Raw genomic sequence first — 23,004 nt, forward strand, 5'->3', positions numbered from 1 at the left:
CCCTCAGTAGCTTGGCACAAGCTATCAGGCTTATCGCAAAGGCAATGTGTGAAGTATTTGTACCAACACACACAGTAATACAGTGACAACACTACAAAATGGACACCACACCAGTTTAGAAAAATATGGAATATTTATCTGAATCAAACAAGACCAAAATTACAAAAATCCAACATACACAAGTCAAGATATGAATTTTCAAAAGAATAAGAATCTTGCTCCATAGAAAACAATGGAAACGTTGTTACACAAAGTACCTTGCTTGCATCAAAAATAAAGCCGCACGGGCAAACGTGCGTCGGAAAAGTTAGCGATGCGTAGATTTCTCACTCGCAAGTGAGGTTGTGCATCGTTTCTTCTTCGGTCGGTACTCAATGCATCATTTTTCTCTCCTGGAAGAGAGTGATGAGTCGATTTCCAGATGGACACCTCAGATTGCAGGCTTGCATTGATTTTTGACGACCAGTGATGATTCGTGGAAAATCCAGTCACAAGGTGTCGGGAAACCACACTGTGTGGGGTTTGCGTCGTTATCAGCAGGCACAAGCAGGTTTTGCATTGATCTCCCAGCCGTGATGCAGGTGGAGCGTCGATTTTAGACTTGAAGCAGGTGGTGCGTCGTTTTTCAGCCACGTTGCAGGTCGTGCGTCCAAAATTTCCCCGCACGGTGTTCTGTGTCTGGATTTCAGTCCTTGTTCAGCCAACTTCACCTCTCAAGAACCCAGGGACTGGAATGGGCACCACTTGGCAGGGCAGGAGTCTCAGCAGAGAATCAAGGTATTGGCAGGGGAAGTCTTTGATGGCCCTGAGACTTGGCAAACTTAATCCAAGCCCTTGGAGATTCTTCACATGCAGGAATATACCAACACGTCCAGTGTTTGTCCTCTTTCAGGCAGAAGCAGTCAACTGCAGGCCAACCCAGCAAGGCACAGTAACAGGTAAAGGGGTAGTGCTCCTTCTTCAGCTCTACTTTTTGGCACTGGTTCCTCTTGATTCCATAAGTAATCTACAAATCTGGGGTCTTGGATCCACTACTTATACCCCTTTCTGCCTTTGAAGTAGGCAAACTTCCAACGAAAGTCTCTGTTGTTCACAAGATCCTGCCTTGCCCGGGCCTGGCCTCAGACACACACCAGGGGGCTGGAGACTGCATTGTGTCAGGGCAGGCACAGCCCATTCAGGTGCAAGTGACCACCCCTCCCTCTACTGTAGCTCAGATGGCTCATCAGGATATGCAGGCTACACCCTAGCTCCTCTTTGTAACTGTCTCGAGGGGATTCACAAACAGACCAACTGTCAGTCTGACCCAGACGGGGAATTCACAAGCAGGCAGAGTCACAGAATAGTTTAGACAAGAAAAAGCTCACTTTCAAAAAGTTGCATTTTCAAACTGACAATTTAAAAACCAACCTTACCAAAAGATGTATTTTTAAATTGTGAGTTCAGATACACGAAACTCCATATTTCTATCTGCTCCCAAAGGGAAACTGAACTTAAAAGTTACTTAAAGGCAACCCCCATGTTAACCTAAGAGAGAGATAGGCCTTGCAACAGTGATAACCGAATTTGCCAGAATTTCACTGTTAGGACATGTAAAACACATCAGTACATGTCCCACCTTTGAAATACACTGCACCCTGCCCATGGAGCTACGTAGGGCCTACCTTAGGGGTGCCTTACATGTATAAAAAGGAAAGGTTTAGGACTGGAAAGTGGGCGCAATTGCCAGTTTGAGTTTGCAGTTTAAAACTGCACACAGACACTACAGTGGCAGGTCTGAGCCATGTTTACAGGGCTACCCATGTGGGTGGCACAACCAGTACTGCAAGCCCACTAGTAGCATTTGATTTACAGGCCCTGGGCACCTCTATTGCACAGTACTAGGGGCTTACTAGTAAATCAAATGTGCCAATCATGGAAAAGCCGTTTACACACACATTTTACACAGGGAGCAGTTGCACTTTAGCACTGGTCAACAGTGGTGAAGTGGTCAGAGTACCAAAAACTGCAAAAACAGAGTCCACCACAAAGTCGAAACATGGGAAGCAGAGGCAAAATAGACAGGGGAGACCATGCCAAGGATGCCAGGTCTAACACATTTAATTTCAAACAAAGATCTTTGTTACTGCATTTCATTAATAATAGAACTGCATTTCTCTCACTTGGCACACATTTTAAAACTCATTAATCATTTAGTAATCATTAGAAATTCAATATCAGTTCTATATGCACTGCTAGTCTAGAGTCTAAATGACATTATACCATAATATTTATCCTTCTAACATATGATTTAATTCAAATGCCAAAAGTTGAACTCTGAAATACAAGCAAGTGCACATTTGAAATGCTTGTCAATGCAGATTTATACGTTTAGCCATTGAGACTACGATTAACATAAAATATAAACTGTCACATTCTGATGACCTTTGTCAAACGAGGGTCTCTACTAAAGGTTACACTACATCGGTCCACCCTTTGATGGCAACTATGCCATCACAAATTACTCATACTCTCATTTTCATGAGGCAGCTCAAAAACTCAGGGATTCATTTCAGGAAAAAACTTCTGAAATCCTCTAACTGCTTGACGTTATTGTCATACAGACTTCTCCTAGTCTCCATTTCTATCTCTTCCCCTCTCTGTCTATTCTTAGCTCTATTTCTCCTCAGGGTCTTGTATAATCTGTAAAATCCAGGTGCAACTAGGACTGATATAATCACTATCAATAGGGGTCTCAGTATGGTTCCCACAATACTCTCAGTTCTTTCTTGTATCTTTTCAAGTCAGTCATGTTCAAAATGTACTTTCTTATCTCCTTACTATCTTCAGGAATGCAAGTACAACATTGTTGCACATGTAGCATTTTGCAAACTCTGCAATCCTTTGTGAGTAATATGTCTTAAGCAAGATGATTCTGCAAAACCATTGATCTCATAGCTACCATTTCTGTGTCTATTAACAATATGGCACCTGCGATGGCTGTAGATAACTTATCTACTATTGTTGACAACATTCTTATCTTGATGTCATTCAAGATAACACCCACTGATCGAATTATGGCACCAAAAATATATCCTGTAATTTCTGAAGCACTTGCTCCTCTTCTGACTGCAGAGTTTGATTTCTCACTTGAAACTGGATCAATGAAATGTTCCGCTTGATAAATTTTCAGAAAAACTACTCCCTGGTAACATGTACCATACCAGCCTTTCAGCAGCTTTCAATAGGCATTTCTTCCACATATGAAATAAACACCTGGTATGGCGGGGTCTTGACCATTCAGCATAAACATCCAAACACTTTTAAACAAGAATATATGTCTACACTTACTAGTACCTACAGTCTTTGATTCCAGCCTATATAGCTTCCCTACATGTTGCCAATCAATAGCCAGGATTACTTCATTTCCAGCCACTGAATGTGTTGCATCTTTCTATTAATTCTGCAAAACTACTCCTTTCTCTATTTTGGCTTTCTTTGCTCTCATTCTTTTCTTTACTTGTCCAATTAATTATTTTTCTACAGAACTAAGAATGTAAGTTAAATTATTCTTGTGTGCATATACTGGTCCAAATGTCAATTTAGGTTCAAAGAAACCTCCCACGCAATCAATTTTCTTCACCTTTGCAATACTACTCAAATGTTTCATGATAGGGACAATTGAAAACAATCAATTTAAATAGAAATATTGATAATAACTGATTAAACAGTGTTAATAGCAGACTACAGGAAATTCCATAGGTTAGGCGTAAACTGAGATGTGCAATTCTTTCACTAACTGATGAAGGCAGCTGTGTACACACATAATGGTCTCTAACTTTCATTGTCTGAACATATTCATAAAACAAATAATAATACACATTTGCTGATGAATCACCTTTAGAACTATAAGTGAGGAGATACTTATCACCTGTGTGGAATGAATCTTTATCTGCAAGAGGATTTCATAAATTCTACGCATGTTTGGGTGCAATCTGATTCCTTTGCTATGGGCAATCTCAAACCTATAAGCAATAATATAACTATATAACTATGATAACTATCACACATGCTAAACCTATACATATGTACTTACACTTACTACTTCAAATGGGATTTGACTTAATGAGTTCCCCAATTCAAGACATAGAAGTTAGAATTCAAAGTTTAAAATAATCAAAAATCTAAGCCGCTTTTCTTTATCACTGTCGCTTTTTCAGTCCATTTTTATTTGTGAGCAAAGCAATTAAAAAAAATAGTGACTTTCAAAAAGGCAATTATTCACAAAGTTCCTTGACTTTCTAGAAAGTTCATCAAGAGTTTCTCTATTTGCAAACCTTTCTACTAAAAAGTTCAAATGTCTCTAATAAGGGCACAGTTCGCAATCACTGATGATCACTTCCAAAATGTAATGCATCTCTTCATCGAATGGAAATGAGATTTTAAAGTTCAGTTGCAAAGCAATTTCTAGCTCAAGAATATTGAGCTGGACTTAAATTGTTAGCACAAAAGGTAATAAACTTGTGAACCCAGTCATTAGCAGAACAATATGTCCATTCAGGTGCTGAGTACTTTCTGCATGGCATTCGTTTTTTAACCTTCTGTTTACTTGACTCTCAGCATCACTTTCACTCGACTCCAGTTTCTTCAGCAATAGTTGTTAGGACTTGTACAGGAGATACAGTTTTCTCTCTAGGACCATTGTCTCTGGGTAAAACTCTTAACTAGCACGACTTATCCTTTGTCAACATATGAGCTTGCATGAGTCAACCGATTTTGCCTCAACCCTTCTGTACCATTCACTGTTGTTGTTGTTGACTCGCTCAGAACCACATCAGATACAGTCTGCGCTGCAGCCATATGTTTAGCCTTAAAAGCTTGGCTAACCTGATCCGTCACACTCACTGTAACAGACCAGGAACAGGTGCTGTTTCATCAAGGGTGGCTTGTGTTTACCCAATTCAGGAGACCAGCGCACTTCACAGCTGTCAGTCACAAGAACCACTTACTAAGGCCCTTTCCAACATGGCTCTAAGCATGTCTTCCTCACATGCTTTTTTAAGCATGACCCTATCACCAGGTAATGATACAGTTCCTACTGCAGCTGTACAGTACCCTCTCCAACCCGATGACACAAAGAACGAACCACATCAGTTAGCCCTTTGCAATAATCCAGCACCAAGTCATCTGTAATGTTCACAAGTGCATTTGCAGGCACTGCTGGCAATCTCTTAGCGAGCCCCACGATGATTTCTTGACGTGATAATCCTCTTTTCCTGTTGGGTGTTCTGTACATACTAATCAAAGCAAGGGGCAATGCATCTGGCCACTTCAGTGTTGTGGATGCACATACTTTCGCCAGTCTGGACTTCAGTGGTCCATTTATCTGTTCTACAGGACCTGAAGCTTCTGGACGAAAACTGCAATGCAATCTTTGCTCAGCTTGTAATGCCGCACACAACGTTTTAAGGACCTCACAGTTGAAATGGGATTCTTGGTCTGATTCTAGAGAAGTCGGAAATCCAAACCTTGGTATCAGCTCTCTAAGTAACAGCTTTGCTACTGTAAAACTATCATTTCTCCTAGTGGGGTAAGCCTCGACCCAATGGGAAAAAATACAGACAATTACTAGAATGTATCTCAGTCCACTGCACACTGGCCGGTCAATAAAATCCAACTGCATTCTGTTGAATGGTCCTCTTGACCTACCTATATAACTCAGTTTAATAGCTGTATGTTTCCCTACATTCATTTGTTGACAGGTGACACATCAGTGACATGCAGCTACAGCTATCACTCTGAACCTGGGATTAAACCATGTTTGTCTGAATGTTCTGAACATTGAGTCTCTACCTATGTGTGCCTCCCCATGGTAATGGCTTGCCACTGGGGACAGTAAGCTATTTGGCAACACTACTCTTCCATCACCTGAAACCCAAACGTCAGCTTAATTCCTTTTGACACATCCTGCTCTAATCCAACTTTACTGTTCTTCCTCTGTCCCTTCTTCCTGCAAGCTTTTCACTTCCTCCCATGTGTCAACAGCAGTCATCAAGAAATTTTGGATTCTCTCATTCTGTGTTTCACTATTCCATTCTCCACTAAAGGAAGTAAAACTAAGAGCACAGTACCTAACTATTGCGTCTGCATAGATATTACCCAGGGTAAAATAATCAGTTGATTTCCTATGGGCTAGCCATTTCATAACAGCAATTTTAGCTGGTAACTTTAATACATTCAACAAGAGGTAGATTTGGTCACAGTTTCCGATTGGGGAACCAGAAGAGGACATAAAGCTCCTCTAGGAGCATAACTGTCTGAAATCGTGAGTCTCGCCAAGCCCATATTGGCTATCAGTGAAAATCGTCCATTTAATCTGTTCAGAAACACAGCATGCTCTGGTAAGTGCAACCGATTCAGCTTTTTTTGTGAGAGATTAAGGCTTTGTTCGGGTTAGAAAAATCTCCACTGAGTGGGGGATAAAAACGTTCAGTGGATGTCCCATCACAATGGTTTTGCACTGCTCTATGCTGATTCTGAGGGCAGCCACAGCCTCTAAACAACCAGTCAGTCCTGCAGCTACAGGATCAAGTGTGATTGAAAAATATGCCACAGGCTTGTTTGCATTTCCATGCAACTGTCTCAAAACTGAAAGTGCACATCCATCTCTCTTGCAACAAAACAAAGAAAAACATTTGTTACAATCAGGCATTCCCAGAGCTGGGGCTCAGCATAAGCGTTCTCTCAACTCTGAAGGCACGTATGCAATTTACATCCAAAACATTCTGACTTCTTCCTGTGTTAATGGATGATTCATTTTCATGATTGTTGAGATTCCTTTGTGTGATATTTCCTCACACTTTTCTAAATGTGATGACCTAATTACAGGACTTCTTTCTTGCAATACTGCAATTTAGAAGGGGGAACCTTATGGCCATTCTCTCCTAAATGATTCAAAAGGGCCTTGGTTTCTCTCCTCCATCCGTCTCTGGTGTTTGATGCAGCCTGTTGTCAATGTATTGCAGTAAAACTGAATGATAGGATCTGATTGAAAATGGATGGTGACTCCATATACCCCTGAGGATTTCGGCACCATGGCAAAACACCACTGCCGAATTTGAATGCAAATAAGTACTTACTATCATCATGCAATAGAATAGTAAAGAATGGTTGGCAAAGATCAATGACTGTAAACCACTCAGCTTCACAGGGAATTTGTAATAAAATCACTGCAGGATTTGGTACCATGGGACAACATGGAATGACAATTTTGTTTACCTTTCTCAAATCTTGAGCTATGCAGTATTTTCCATTAGGCTTCTGCAATCCTAAAATAGGAGAGTTACAGGGACTTCCCATGATGTCTTTTAAAACACCCTGCTCAATCAAACCATCAATCAATGTGGTCATTTCAGCAACTGTTTCTGGGGACATATTATACGGAGAAAATTTTGCATACATGGCATTTGGCTTTATTGTTATTTTAATGGGCTCAACACCTTTAATGAGTCCTATTTCTTTTCCTGAAAAATCCCAAACTTCTGATGTCACAGTTTCCTTCAAATCTTCTGGTAAATCATTACGTCATCATTGGGTACAATGTGACACTCGGGTACTGCTCTACAATTTTACAGGGCACATCTTCCTCATTTGTCTGAATCACTATTCCTTTAGGTGAACTGCTGATGGAACAGTTCAGTTTGCGCAATAGGTCACTTCCTAGCAAATGTACAGGACTTGAATTAAAGACCACAAACTGGTGCTCATCTTCAAATGAAACTATTTTAACAGCGACATACTCTGTTACAGGATTTGTCAAGTGTTTATTGGCTACTCCTACCACCTGGATTATTTTTCCTGGAAGGGGCATATGTGGTACTTCAGCTGCTCTGACAGTGGCAAAAGTAGCTCCAGTATTGACTAAGAATGACACATTATGGCCCATAATGTTTGCATTTACATAGGGACCATGCTGATCTACCTTCTAAGGATGAACCTTGCATGCAGTCCTCATCATCAGAACTATCACTGTGAAACGTTTCCATGAATTCCTCATCACTCAAATCAATTTATGGAAATTGTGATGCTCCATGATTCATGTTTGCATTCACCATCTGTTTCATTTTTTTCTGAGGAACAATCACCTGCTGCTGTGCCATAGGGGTTTGTAGTACCTGCATCTGTTGTCCTGGGAGCACATGAGTATTCTGAATTCTGGGTCTACAAACACTTTGAATTTGAACCTGATTATTACCTTGAGTCTGAGCAACTTCAGCATTCTACTTGAACATTCACATTATTATATGGACATTTCTGTCAACAATGACTCAACGTTTCGCACTCATGGAACAGATTAGTCTTCTTCAAAGACTGGACATCAAGGACACCTCCATTCCGATCCATCTTAACACCACGCCCTCTACCTCTAGGCTGGACAACATTTGTCGCCTGCTGCGGTACTCCTTGCATCGCACTAGTGTTCACCATCATCACAACCCATGACCTCACAAGAACTGACATCAAATCTTAAGACCTCAGACAGGTTTAGCAGGTCTACCATCATTACATTTGAGCACATTACAATTTTTTAACAAATGAGAATTTGTGTCAGGCTTGTACCAAAGAATTGACACATCCCTGATGCAAAATCTGGGCCTCAGCTTATACATTTATTTTTTAAAAACACTGCCACACAGAAATTGACAACAAGGAGAAATGTGACAATAAATCTGTTCTGCTTCATTGGTTGCAAAGTCTGCATTTTAAAATATCTTCTGGGGTTATGGATCCTGCTGCAGAGTTAATTGTGTGCCCAGTAAATTTCAGGGAATAATAATGGTACAAGAACTTTGGAGGGAAATCCATTTGCTGGAGAAAGCAAGTTTTCTCTAGTCCCAGTTTTGAATCAAAGTAGGTTTGAGGGTTAATGAGTCTCTTGCAAAGCACATCTAACATGCAAATGAAAGATTTTTATTTAGCTAGGTGAGTTAATGCTTTTAACACACAGATCATTTTGTTACTCGCAGTTCATAAATTGTATTCCTTCTAATATATCACAGCGAGCTAAGAAGCTATGAAAGGAATGTGACTCCTACACTATATAACCCTCACTGTATTATGTGACATTTTGTAAACTGATTAACACACATATAGGATTAATTTTCAACATATTGGGGGTCATTACGACCCCAGCGGTCGGCGATAATGTGACGGTAAGTACCGCCAAAAGGCTGGCGGTACTTACCACCACAGTATGACATGGTCAATGTACCACTCCGACCACCACAGCGGTAACAGCCGCCAGGCTGGAGATATTCATCTCCAGTCCGGCGGCCGCCATTGTTCCGCATGCAGGATTATGACGCCCCCTGCCAGCATGGTTTTCCATGGCGGTAGGTAATATCAGTGACAGGGAATTCCTTTCCTGTCACTGATAGGGGTCTCCCCCCCACACATCTCCAGTTACCTCCCAACCCCCTACCTCTCCATAACCCCCCAGCATCCACGCCCCCCCTTCATACACACACACATACATACACGCATACATCTAATCACAGACACATCCGCAAACACTTCCAAACATACATGCATTCATATTTCACAACATACATGCACTCACACGTTGGTACATGCACACACGCATTCAACACTCAACACACACCCGCATTCACGCACACATATACATTCACACACCCCCACACCCAACACCCCCACCCCTGTCGGGGTCCTGACTTACCTGGATCCAGGGGGTCCTCTGGCAGGAGACGGGACTGGAGTTGCTACCACCAGCAGCGCCTGCCAGCAGAACACCACCAGGCCGTATTATTTGTCATAATATGGCTGGCGGTGGTGTACTGGCGTGGCGCTGCTGGTGGTAGCAGCACCACCTTAGCGCCCTCTGCCGGTATGGCCACTGTCGGATTTCTGCCCTTCTTGTGGTGGAAATCCGTCTGTGGTCATAATATGGCGGACGGCTGGTAGCAACGGCAATGGTCATTTGGCGGCCGTCACCACGGCGGTAGGCGGTTTTTACCGCCAATGTTGAAATGAGGGTCATTATGTGTACGAGTGATGCAAAATGCTCTAATACCCTGTATTAGGATGGGTAGTGCTATAAAAGAAATAAAACAGAACAGTGGTATTTAAGTTATTATTAAAGCAAATACTGGAACAGACCAACAAATCTGACATTCTTGTAGTGCATGAAAATCTCTTAAGCACGTCTTTATTAAGTATTTGTGAAGTGATAACAACAAGCTATGTGCCTTTGTTTCCCCTCCCTTGTATTGGCATCTAGGTGTGAGGCTCAAGATAACTCCCAGTCAGGATAATGAACAAAAGGAGGCCTAATTGCCACTTTAATTCAGCTTTTGCTATAGGCCCAGCTGGGGTCTGAAATATGAAAGCCACCTGCACTTTGCTGCTGGAAAATGAAAGCAGACAAAGTGTAGGTACTGCTGAATGTGTCCTAGTGTCTGAAAATTACACTGGAACAATTCCAGCATATTTCATTGGGGCCCACTTCTTGTAGGGAGGACGGCGTCCACCCTGTGAAAATAGTGGGTGAATATAGTGTACACAGGTGTAGCCCAACTTGTGCCCTGCATCTATAGTCGCAGGACCACTGTGATGCTGGAAAGTTTGCAACAATCTCACAATAAACATGAATCAATTATTTTGTTTACTGGGCTGTTCTGTCAATTTTCTGCCAATCAATATCTTTCGGGGACACTTTATCTTTCAGAAACTCAGTCAACTTGTAATACTTTTTCAAGACCTCTTCAGATGGTGCCCCTGTTACTGGAGCTCTCCGAGGTTCACGTTCAGGCCAATCAATATGCACTCTACACGTGTTACACAAATCAGTTGGAACCACAGTGTCAAACAATGCATTTAAATCTTTCCACAGGCATTTTGAAAGTTTCACAAATATCTCTGTCTGCTTGTACTACTCCACAGGCTTTTTGTTTCAATCTCGGGTAATCATTGGTGAATGACAGTATTTCACTCCTACTCCAAGGAAAGTCAACATAACTTACACCTGGTATTTCTCTCATGAGCATTATTTTCACATTGTCCTCGGTTTGATTTACTTCTGGTTGAGGCACATTTGACTTTGCTTTCTTTTGACCTCTTTTCTTAGCCCATCTGCCACCCCACTCATCTAACGCTTCCCTTGTCTGTATATATGTGATCAATTCCTTAATGTGCAATTTCATTCCAGGTGGTTTCATGATAACTTTCAACTGAACTCTAATCTGTAACTTCTCTTCAAAGGTTTAGATTTTTCTAAATCCACGTCATATTTATTGACTAATTCAGCTAATCTCTCATAAGCCTGTCCTACATGTTGAGTAACATCCTTACACATGAACCGCAATTTGTTTTCTGCGTAGGTTTCCAACTGTGCAATGTCAAACGTTCCCAGAATCAACTCATTCAATTCTAATTTCAACCTGGGCACATTCACTGATCTGCCTCTCTCTATGGTGTCTCTTATGTTCTAGCATTGCAAATTTGTAAATCCTGTTGCACTCAAACTATTTAACCAATCTGTCAATTGTTGTGCTGTGAAGCCTTGTAATCTAATATCAGTCCTCTGTGGTATGTCTTGCGGGGTACTGCAATGTACATTCAGAATCTGATCTGGACTGAGCAGGGGATACAGTGGGTATCCTTGAGGAAACCTTGCATCAAGAATTGGTCCTGCCTGAAGTTGTGTAGGGGTCAAAGGTGGAACAAGAGAAGCTGTTCTCTCCATCTCAGAGTTGTTTGAATAGACTCAGCTCTGCATACCACTTGGTGATATCCCAGCAGATGGAACTGGTGTTTCAGGAACAGTCAGAACATTTATGGAATGGGCATTACTTCCGGAATTGCCTGTAGCATACAAAGGAACAACTGGACACACAGTCACAGGAACTGTTAGTGCATCAGGACCCATATGATGTGCCGGATTCTGATGAACTTGCATTCCTGCACTCTGTCCTGTTAAAATAGTACTGTAAGTCTGTCCGGTTTGACTCGGAGTAAGATTTGACATCATCTGCAATGGCGTAAACATAGGCATAGGTTGATTCTGATTAAAATTCTGTACAAGTGTAGTCATATTAGATGTCATCACTGTCTGATTCACATTAGGATCTGGGATAATTTGATTACAACTAGACTTGGAATAGGCTGAACTGTTTTAACAGTTTGAACAGGTGAATAAACAATGGGCACTTATGCCTCTGTGCTTACAGGTATCCTAGAACAATCTGATTTAGGATCTGTGCAACTGGAGCAGTTGGCACATTGAGGACTACATTCTGTACTGCTTCAGTTCTCTTTCCTGTCTCAACTGAATGATACAGTGGTGGACGATTCATCAATAACTGGTTTATAAACTCATCATCTGAACCACTGTCATACGCTACTGTCTTTTTACTTTCGGATTCTGCTGCCTGTCCTCCTTTCCCTTTTAAGTCTTAGGTTTTGTATTCCCATCACCTTCCTCTGAATTAGGTGGAAACATTCTCCCTTCATATAATATATCTGCTCTCCACATATTTTCCTCTGCACCCCATGTAGCTTCTTAAAGTGTCTTAATTGTTTTCTACATCCTATTCTCATATTTAGCTGACATTTTCTCATGGGCAACAAATTCCCATATACTGAGGACTTTAAATTGTAAAGGTCTTGGAGGCGGCCCTCATTTCGTACATTATTCACCTCAAATTGTCTAAAATTCCCAAATTAAATGATCTGCATCGGGGAAAATATATAACTTGGAGTACCTTCTGGTGGCGTTTCATTACCATCTCTAACTGGAATAAACACATCTCCCCTTAACACACTCTTTAATGCTTTAAAAATATTTCATTTTGGGTAAATTTCAGTTAATTCCACAATTTGCTATTGAATCAGGAAGTAATTTTAATCCACAATCCTTTGCTCTCATGGTACTCAACCATTAACAACGTGGCACTGTCCACCAATACAAGCGCGGTTCCACACTAACCGACCTATACCAGCATGGCACAATATGATGTCTCACTTACAAGTCAGACTGAGAATACTTCTAGGGTGGCCCACTTAAAGTGGACACCACTTTAGAAATTCCGCCATCTTGCATGTGGTGAAATTTAGTAACACCGGTTAGGGTGATGCCCACTCCTCACAGGAAGTGGTCATCCAGGGGGTGAAGTGACCCCCAGGGTAAGTAGTCTATTGGCTACTACCCTTCACTCCCTTTAACGCCCACAAAATTGAGTGTTCATGGGACCCCCTGATACCAGACCCTCAGATCTTCGCTGGAACGAAAAAGAGAAGTGGACAAGAAATCTGCTGAACCCGAGAATTGAGGAACACCACAGACTTGGCACCAACCCTCCTGGCCAGCCGGCTGCACCCAACACTCGAGTAGCAACTGACCTGTCCTGCCGTTGCAGCCTCCAAGAAATTGAGAGAACTGCCAGTGCTCTGCAAATTGTAGAGGACTCCCCTGGAGTGGAAAGGCTGCTCCCCTGCAACCGCAGGCACCCAAGAAAAGACCGTGAGGACCGGGACTGCTAAAAAACCTTACCGCCTGACATCACCGCTGCATCCAAGAGCCTAGCCCGCGCTAACATGGGCCAACAGTGTCAGTGCGGTCCCCAGCCCCTCCAGAGACAAAGCCCACCTGAGCTTGCCTTCTTTGGACTTCCTGACAGCGTCTGCAGCCTGATTCTGCAGACCCTTCCTTCACTGCAATCGCCTCTGGTGACAATAAACCTGATTGTCCACACCACCTCTGCATCCAGACGCCCCGGACCGAGGAGAAAAGGGCCACTGGTGTCCTTAGGTCCTCCAGGCTCACGAGACCCAAGCCCACCTGTGGGTTCAGCCGGACTGGCCTCCCAGTCCATGTCTGCAGCCTGTTTCTGTGTACCCACTGTACTGCGACCGCCTCTTGTGATGGTAAACCAGATGTTCCAAACCGCCTCTGCACCCAGACATCCCGGACTGAGGGGAACAGGACCACTGGTGTCCTTATGTCCCCCGAGCATCCCAAGAACTGACCCTCCTTGGTGGTTCACCCGGACTGGACTTCCAGCCCCCCCCTGCAGCAACTTTGTAACCGGCCCGATCCTCTTAGACTTACATGGGGCACCCGACACTGAACTGCACCACTGCATCTGGCCCACCCCTGTGCCGTCCGTGGTGACATGTTAGTGTGGCCTTGGACCCTGGCCCTAAGTCCAGGAGATTGGTCCATAAGTTGCTGTACTATACCTGTATGCAGTGCTTGTTCTTCGTCCATAGGATATTAATACATCTGAAAAGTGTACTGTCTGCTTTTGAAAACACTAAAAATTTATAATTCGAAAAGCACTCCGGTGATTTTGGTATCAAAGTTTTCATAAATATATATTGTTATTTTTAAAAACTGGTTCAAATTTCTTTATTAAGTGTGTTTCTCATTTACTGTATGAGTGTGTGCCTTACATGCTTAGCACTACGCTCTGATATGATGAACTTCTCGACCAAACTAACCAAAAAGGGAGTAGTTGGAATGTCGTTTGTGCCTCTGTGATACCTCTGGGGATTGTATTGACTCTTTGCACAGTGTACCTCATTTTGGTCCACTATATAAAGAGCCAGTTTCCTACAACCATCAACTGAAATTCAATACCACTCCAAACAATTAAAAACACCATGACCAGTGTGGACATGGAAGAAAAACTCCAATCAGAATGAAGTTAAAGATTGATTACAAACACAGGCTCAAAGTCATATAGACGATGCACAAAACCAAATTATATAGATACATAATCACCAAGGGTTGCCAAAGTTGTCGAAACAGATTCAGGAGAACTAACATTAATACAACTAAGCATTCAAGAAGAATAAGGCATCACATTAATAAGAATATCTGAGGCACTGAGATCATACGTTGCTCAGAGTTAACAATCATTCATTCATTAAAAAATGAGCATAGTCAGTCTTTGGCTGGGCACAGGTCAACCCTACGACTAACCAAATCAAGGAAATACATGTGTGGGGAGGAACACATGTAGGCAAAATACAAAAAGCACACAAGAACAAAAATAATTTGGAAAAAGATCATCTCAAACTGCAGATCAATAACGAAGTTAGGCAGAAGATAAGTAAAAAAGTAAAGCGTCTGCAACTCAGAAACTTTCTGAAGAGTCTTTTGAAAGGGAAAATAAATGGATTTCTAAATCTAAAGGACTTTTTAGAGGGCAATGGCAGAGAGCAAGGTACCTCTCCAAGGATACAGCATTCAGGCAATCTTCATTAGCAAAGCACCAGGATCAGCAAGCATCAGGACAGAATGTGGAGTCCGCAAGGGTCAGCTCGGACTGCTCAAAGTTCAAATGTCCATCAGTATTTTAGAATTCAGAAACCATTCTGATTCGTCCAAGGTATCAGTTTATGTCACATTAAAACGGCCATTATCTAATGGGAATTAATCGTATGACTCACAATGAAAGAGTCTAATTCTTTCCCAGGTCTGTCACGGGAACATCTTCCATCTGTGTGACTCTATGCATGTTTGAAACAATTATATACAATACCAGTCCATGCTTCACCCTGTTCTTCCCTCAAGGACACTACAATATCTCTGTCCTTAAACAATAGAATCTATTACCAACTAGCTAAGCTTCTCAAGAGAACATAATCTAAAAGAAAGTTCACATTAGGAAATGAATCTGTATTTCTTAGAACAGTCACAAATTAAAAGCTTCAACAGGCCTCACTTATGCTAACACAAGAGAAAATAAACATACGTTCAATGCAACCATATAAATTCGGCATTAATAATATTCCATTAATATGAGTAGTACCTATCATTTGAAACCAAAAGCTTTGTTACTGCATTTCATTATGTACAGAGAATTGCATTTCTCTCACGTTGCACATATGTGTTAACCCATTAATCATTTACTAATCATTAGAAATTCAATACTGTTTCTATATGCACTGTTAGTCTAGAGTCTAAATTACATTATAATATATGTTTTATCCCTCTAACGTGATTTAATTCAAACGCCACCTAGGTCAAATTCTGAAATAAAAGCAAGTGCACATTTAAAATGTGTGTCAATGCAGCTTTCTACATTTAGCCATTGAGACTACGATTAACATAAAACAAACTGCCACATTCTGATGACCTTTGTTACACAAGGGGCTCTTCTAAAGGATAGGCAACATCACTAGCAATGAGACTAAGCAAGAACAGCCCTAAGAACTCCAAACATGATGAGCCTGCTTAGAAGGAGCGATGTGACGTACAATTAAATAACCAGAAGGCTGGGGAAAGGGAGTTTGCACTTCCCACAATGAACAAGACACGAGGATGGCAGGGCAGGGGGCAAAGGATGGGCAAGCAACAAGAAAGGAAAAAAGAAAAAAAAACTATGGAGTGAGTAGCAGGCAAGGGGAGTGGGGGCTGGGGATTGAGCAGTACCTCACCTATATCGGGAACAGTGGATAGGCACAGATTAAGTTGAATCAATCTGTGCGTGGTCCCTGCCCCACTGTAAAGAATGGATGTGAACTTTGCAGTGCCCTGGCCAATTAGAAGGCTGCAAAGAAAAATGGCACTGATGCCAATAAATGGTAAGCAACGCACGGGCTCTAAGCCCTTTTTGCAAACAAGAGTGTCTCGCAGGAGAGACATATGTGCTAGTTATCAAAGGATCTATCAAAGGGAGAGGTACTGCTTTAAAAAAAATGTTTCCCGTTGGGAAGACATGGTGGGAAAGTAGGAAGAGTAACTATCGACCACTGTTTGCTAATCATGAGGCAGCTCAGCCAAATTCCCAAAGGGGAATTCGTAAATCAGATACTGACTGTAAAGGACTTTGGTAGATTGTAAAAAGCCCATTTGCAGTAGCCAAAACTGTGGTTTTGTGAATACAAGAATTAGCAACCACAACGCCACTTTGTATTTCAGGCTTCAAATTACATGCCAGATATAACAGTTTTCACAATGAATGTGGGGAAAATGAAGGAAATTGTGAACGCTGAAAGTAGATATAACATAGTGTGAGCCTGTACTTCCATGTGATGCATTACTCCTCGGGCGGATGGCTATTTCCCATAAAAAGAAATTATGCTATGCTCAATAAGAAAAAAGATTGCCCATCACTTTTATTTCAAATACCATGAGGTGAATCGTAACAAAACAAACATGGCATATTCTTTCTTAACACTTGAACTTTCTATGGAAGACATGGGAGAACAAGGGAGTACAGAGGTAAACTGTTATAACATGAAGTTATATTAATCATTTAAAGCATCGCCACTTACGCTCCTGACTTTACGATTATAGAAGTTGGAATATCCGCATTGTGTTCGTGTAGATTGGCAATTTCACTGTGAAGGCATGGTGGCACAGCTGTAGCATTACACTTGGGCCACATCTCCATCTCTGGAAAGGCCCCATCCTAAAAAAAAAAACAGGTTAAGAAGTGAAAAATAAAACATTCATGAGAATAAATCGAGTTATGCTATGCACTACAATACATTTTGTCTTATATTTTAGGCATAACTACCAAAAGCAGAAGACAATTTCAATCAAACCAAACAATGCCACAAATGGTTTAAAGACCCCAAGCTCAATTAGAGAACTCTGAAGTAACGGAATAAGTTCCAATACATATATATCACAAACATGGCACCCATGTAGGTACTGGACGACTATCTGCACATTACTGATGACAGTGACACCTACTTCCGCAAACGCTTTTATACACAACTTAAGATTTCGCTTTACATGGTTTTCAATGTAGCTACAATTTTGCGTGGAATGCTTGGACCATTCCATCTCAGGAAACTGAGGAGTAAGCCCATACCACAGATGGTACACAGTTATACCCGAGGCTATCATCTCTGGAGTACATGGGTAAGTGCATAACTTTCTTTTTCAACATAAGATACAGAAATGGCTGCCTCATCTTTGAAACTTAAATGAAATCTAACCCAACTTCTGCTGCAACCAAGCTTATCTTCTTCATACATCCACCAAGTGGTGGTGGTGTTTTTATTTTAAACACACGTTTATATTATTTTATTAACAAGTCACAACAAACATATGATACTTAAGTCAATGATAAGTTACATCAAGTGACAATGTACACATTTCACAAACATGCTTTACCATTCTGACATTAGTGTAACCATCCACATTCCCGCACAGGCTCCACCCCATAATCCCATGCTAACACACATGAAGAACAATATATCACCAAAATATACACCATTTGTCATCCACTACTTTATCTCTAATCCATGCACTGCTACAGAATTCATAAAGTCAATGTTAGCATCATAGCACATCTAGGCATTTCTTCAAGTAGCTCAAACCTTCTCCCATAATTTGAAACAACCCTACCCAATTATAAAGCCTTCTCCATGCCCAGGAACCAATCCATTTATCGTCTTCTGCCTCAAAACTCAGACAGCATATTGCCCCAATTACATGTTATATTTCATTCTGCCAAAACTATTGTCATGCAGCACAATTCACCAGGAATACACCTCCCGAAATCCACAAAAGGGCCAGAGAGAGGTTATTGTTTATTCATACCACAAACATAGGGCTTGATTTAAATTCTGGCGTATGGGTTACTCCATTACAACGGTGACTGACAGCCATCTGCCGAAATACAAATCCCATAGGATAGAATGGGATTTATATTTCGACGGATGGGCTGTTGTGACGGAGTAACACCTCAGCTGAAATCTAAATCAGACCTTTAGCCTATAACTCAACAAGTACCTATCCTTTTTTGTATCTATTCTCTTTTTTTTAAAGTTATCTTTATTGGCATTTAGAAGTATATAAAACAGTTAGTTACACAGCCCAAGGCATTTCCATAATCAGGGGCATATCACTGGTGCCTAAGCACTGAACAGAAACATCCTATTAGAGGTTATACACATTTTCTGTTCTGCTATTAGCTTATGAATTCTCTCATTTCAGCATGTTACCTTTATAAACATGGTGATCTGATGTTGTTTTCATGTATGACCTCTTCACCTATCAGTCAGTCTGGCCTGAACTAGGTCTTGGGCACTTGCCCTAATGGGTGTGCACAGATATTCGCCAGCTGACTGCGTATCAGTAGCAAAAGGGGAGAGGGGTGGCCAGGATTAAACATGGGAAATAGGTGCCTAATATTGGGTGGATGATATAATCGGTCTGTTTAATAGACAAGCCTAGGAAAATAGAATATAAAAAGAACATAAACCTAACTAAAGTGTGTCTGTGAGGTGTAGTCTATATTTGTGAGCACGCAGGTCAAGGGGGTTGTGTCCAGTAGGTGCAGGCCTCATGCATGCATCTTAAGGTATCTGAGTTATAAATACTCAAGTCCGGGAGTGGGAGTGGGTGGTGAGTCTTGTACCGTGGTGCATCGCGCACAGGACAATTTACCTGTTTCATACTGGAGCACCAGTGTGTTATCTGTCCTCTGATTCTCTATCAGTCGTCTCCCTTTTGTTTTCCCCATCCGATCGGTCTCCCTGAGCTCTGTCTCTGGGACTGTCAGGGGCACCCTGGTCTGTGTCCGTATCGCCACCCGAATGTGCCCAGTTCCCCAACATCTCCATCCAGAGCTCAGCCAGGAGGGAGCCTTCAGATTCCCCAAGCGTCCTTCCTATGAAGAGCCCTTTCCTTGTGACATCCCTAACCCAAGAGTCAAATACTGGGCCCTTCTCCGATTTCGAAGACACTGCTATTTTACGTTTGCCAACGTTATTGCCAGGTCTAAAAGCATGGTGCCCGCTTTATGCTACATGGGTCTAGGAAGTCCTCCCAGAATGCAGGCTTCCATTGTGCAGGGAATAGTGCATCCCAGCATGAAGCAGAGTCGACTGAGAACCGCATTCCAAAATATCTGAAGGGTAGGGCATCCCCATATCATAAGGAAGAAGTCTGCATCGGTAAGGGGTATCCCGTCGGTCTCCATAGTAAATTACCTGTAGTCTATGGGGTGTGAGGTATGTCATGTGTAGAAAATGGCATTGTATGTACTTAAGCCTCCTTTTAAACTGAACCTTTTTACAGTAGGCTAACATCTTTCTCCATTCTCTGTCAGTGATTTTGTGGCCCAAGGTTCTATCCCACTTGGCCCACAGTCCATAAATGGCCTCCTTCCCATGTCATTCAGGGAGCAGCAGAACCATGTTATCAATCGTCTGGCGGAGCCCATACAAAGTAGAAGCTGAAGCTTGGCGGGGAGGTTCATCCCATTCACTGTCCCACACATCCGCAAAAGTCTGCACTAGAGCTTCATAATTCAGGAACTGGCCCCTGGGCAATGCCTATTGCTCAGCTAGCTCCCCTAAAGGTATGTACATGCCCATTGGGAAGCAGTCCCCTACAGTCATCAATTCTGTCTCCGTCCTATCAAAGTTGGGCAGCGGTAAAACTAGTAATAGGGTTTCCATGTTGGAGGACCACCAGTGGCAAAGCAGACACATACAGAAGGGCTTTTCTGGTCCACACCAGGCATCATTGCCAACAATGCAGTGTCACTTGTAACAGGGTGCTGAGGTGTGGGATAACCACTTCTGGATGCAGCAACCTGGCCACAAGAAGACCATGATGAGGGGCCTGGCCCACCAGGTACAAGGCACCCTGATGGGACTCATCAAGCCACCTAACTATTCATTCCACTTGAGCTGCTAAATAGTACAGTTTGAAGTCTGGTGCCCCGAGACCACCCTCGTCTGGTGGGCTTCTCAGGCCCTAAAGGGACATCCTGTGGTGACCGCCATTCCAGATTGGTTCATGAAGGAGGCCATCTACTTGCTTAAACCAGGCAACAGGAATCATAACTGGGAGGTTTGTAAAGAAATACAAGAGAGTGAGGATCACCATCTTGGAGACTGAGAAGCGCGCCATCAATTATAGTCATAGGGGTCTCCAAAACATGACACAAGCCTTAAGGGAGCGATGCATTCCTCCTAGATTCCCTTCATGTAGATCCTCCAGGCTGTGGTATAGTTAAATACCCAGCTACTTAACAGAGGTGGGTGACCAACGAAGCCCCAAGGGGATATCTGGTGGACAAGAGGTTACCACCAAGCAAGGGAAGGTTTTAGTTTGATTGAGGAATAGGCCAGACACTTTCCAGAATTCCTCAAAACGACTGATCGCATCCTGCGCACCGTTAAGGCCGTTTGCTAGATATACAAGGTGGTCATCCACATAGAGAGATAATATGCTCTTTGCCACCAACCTCAATGCTGCTGCCATCGCCCTCCCTCTGAAACAGTTCTGCCAGAGGCTCTATGGCCAGGACAAAGAGTAAGGGTGACAGTGGACAGCTCGGTCTGGTACTTCGAAATATATCATATGTGGCGGACATCGTGGAGCAAGTCCTGAATCGGGCTGTCATGTCTGTATTTTTAAATTTTATTTATTGTTTATTCGGTCTAAAATTAGACCATTAGAATGCAATAAAACAGCCATACATAGAAAAGATAAAACTCATAACCAACGCTAAAAACATTACAATCAATACATTCCTAAAAAACTGAAACAAATGACAAGAAGCCCTCCTAACTTATTGCTTTTTCGCCATATTAAATGCCATTTGTAAGTACAGTTTGACAGTCAGTTTGTGAGCGGATACATTTCCAATCTTATCAATATAAAATATAAAGTGCCGTATACTTGAAACTAAACATACATATATGTATACTTTTAAAACCACATCTTCTCAAATAGATCGTTCATGAGAAGTAGTTCGAATACCACCATTATAAAGTGCTATGTGCTATAATACTATAAATTAGTTGGTGAAAATACTTTGTTTTGACCTTAAAACTAGAGAATTGCACATACGGTTGTATAAAATAAACTGCTGTTTTGAACTGCATTCAATATCAATATGACGGCACAATGCTTTGAAAAATTATAAGGGTAAGTTCGCCAAAACCCAGAATTAGGGACAATTAAAAATAAGAAACATTCCGAGAGTCATGACCTGTTATGCACAAATATTCCTAGACCGTAATTCTACATATAAAAACGACAACATTTTTTAAATACACACACTAACTAGATTGGATTCTACATCAAGGCTAGAATGTAAATCACATAAAAAAACAAAAGTGAACAGCCTGAAGTCTTTGGGACTGATCCAAAAACAAAGCAGCATGAGCATTCTTATTTACATTTTAATAACTATAAGAAGGATGGGTCTAGTTAAAATCCCTGTCCGTAAGCTACTAAGCCCCTATCAGACTCAGAGACCTGAGGTTAGGGTGATCCTATGGCTAATAGACCAGGCTGCTGACAGATATTTAGTGACCGAGCTTACTACCAACGTAGATGGATCATATTTACATATTCTATAGGTGCTAGCTTAGTCATGCAATAGCAGAACTTTGCACAAAGGGATAATCCACTTTCCTCTAGGGCTCATGTATAAGGGACAAAAGAACAACACGTGCTCAGGTGTTTCCTTACATGAGTGGCAATTTATACACTTGTCAGTCGTGGGGCTGTTTGTCGACCACCGAACCGTAAAACTGTTGACAGGTAGAGTACCGTATCTGAGCTGAAGGAATAAAGCACGGGCAGGTATAGGGAGGTCCAAAAATTTCTCAGCCCATGGTTTGTTTTTGACAAGCAGAAACTCTGCTGTCAACCAGCCTATCCCGTTACAATGAAAGGACTCGTCGTTGACTTTTCCCCCAGTATCTCCCTTTGACCAGTAACCTGGCGTTAGCGGGAATCAACTCAGTGCTCTTCCAGTAGTGGGGGAAACCCAGCTTGTCCCAGGCTGATTTCATCTCCCTCAACCAACTAACTTTTTCCCATCCCTGATGGGGTGTTATAAGATCTTTGATTGCCACCCTAAAAGGGTCCAGTTCTTCTGTTTTCCATAATCTGATCCAATATAAAAGTGGTCTCAGACACACTGTGTCTTTGATGCTATTTATTCCTAAATCGAGTCTGAGAGGGATCATCGGTGTGCCCTACCCTAGCCTGGCTATATGTCTGAGAAAATGGTTTTC

The 23,004-nt window shown here is 42.0% G+C and overlaps 1 protein-coding gene across 2 annotated transcripts in view; it reads right to left on the reverse strand.

Annotated features, from left to right (window-relative positions):
* The window catches only part of CRYBG3 (crystallin beta-gamma domain containing 3), a 1,300,096-nt gene that overhangs the window by 788,639 nt on the left and 488,453 nt on the right, over positions 1-23,004 (reverse strand). For both annotated transcript variants that reach the window (XM_069204785.1, XM_069204786.1), the window contains one exon: positions 17,281-17,417. In XM_069204785.1, coding sequence (XP_069060886.1) covers positions 17,281-17,417 — 137 coding nt within the window. The remainder of the gene's footprint in view (positions 1-17,280; positions 17,418-23,004) is intronic.

This window comes from Pleurodeles waltl, chromosome 8 (assembly GCF_031143425.1).
Source record: "Pleurodeles waltl isolate 20211129_DDA chromosome 8, aPleWal1.hap1.20221129, whole genome shotgun sequence".
Taxonomy (NCBI): domain Eukaryota; kingdom Metazoa; phylum Chordata; class Amphibia; order Caudata; family Salamandridae; genus Pleurodeles; species Pleurodeles waltl.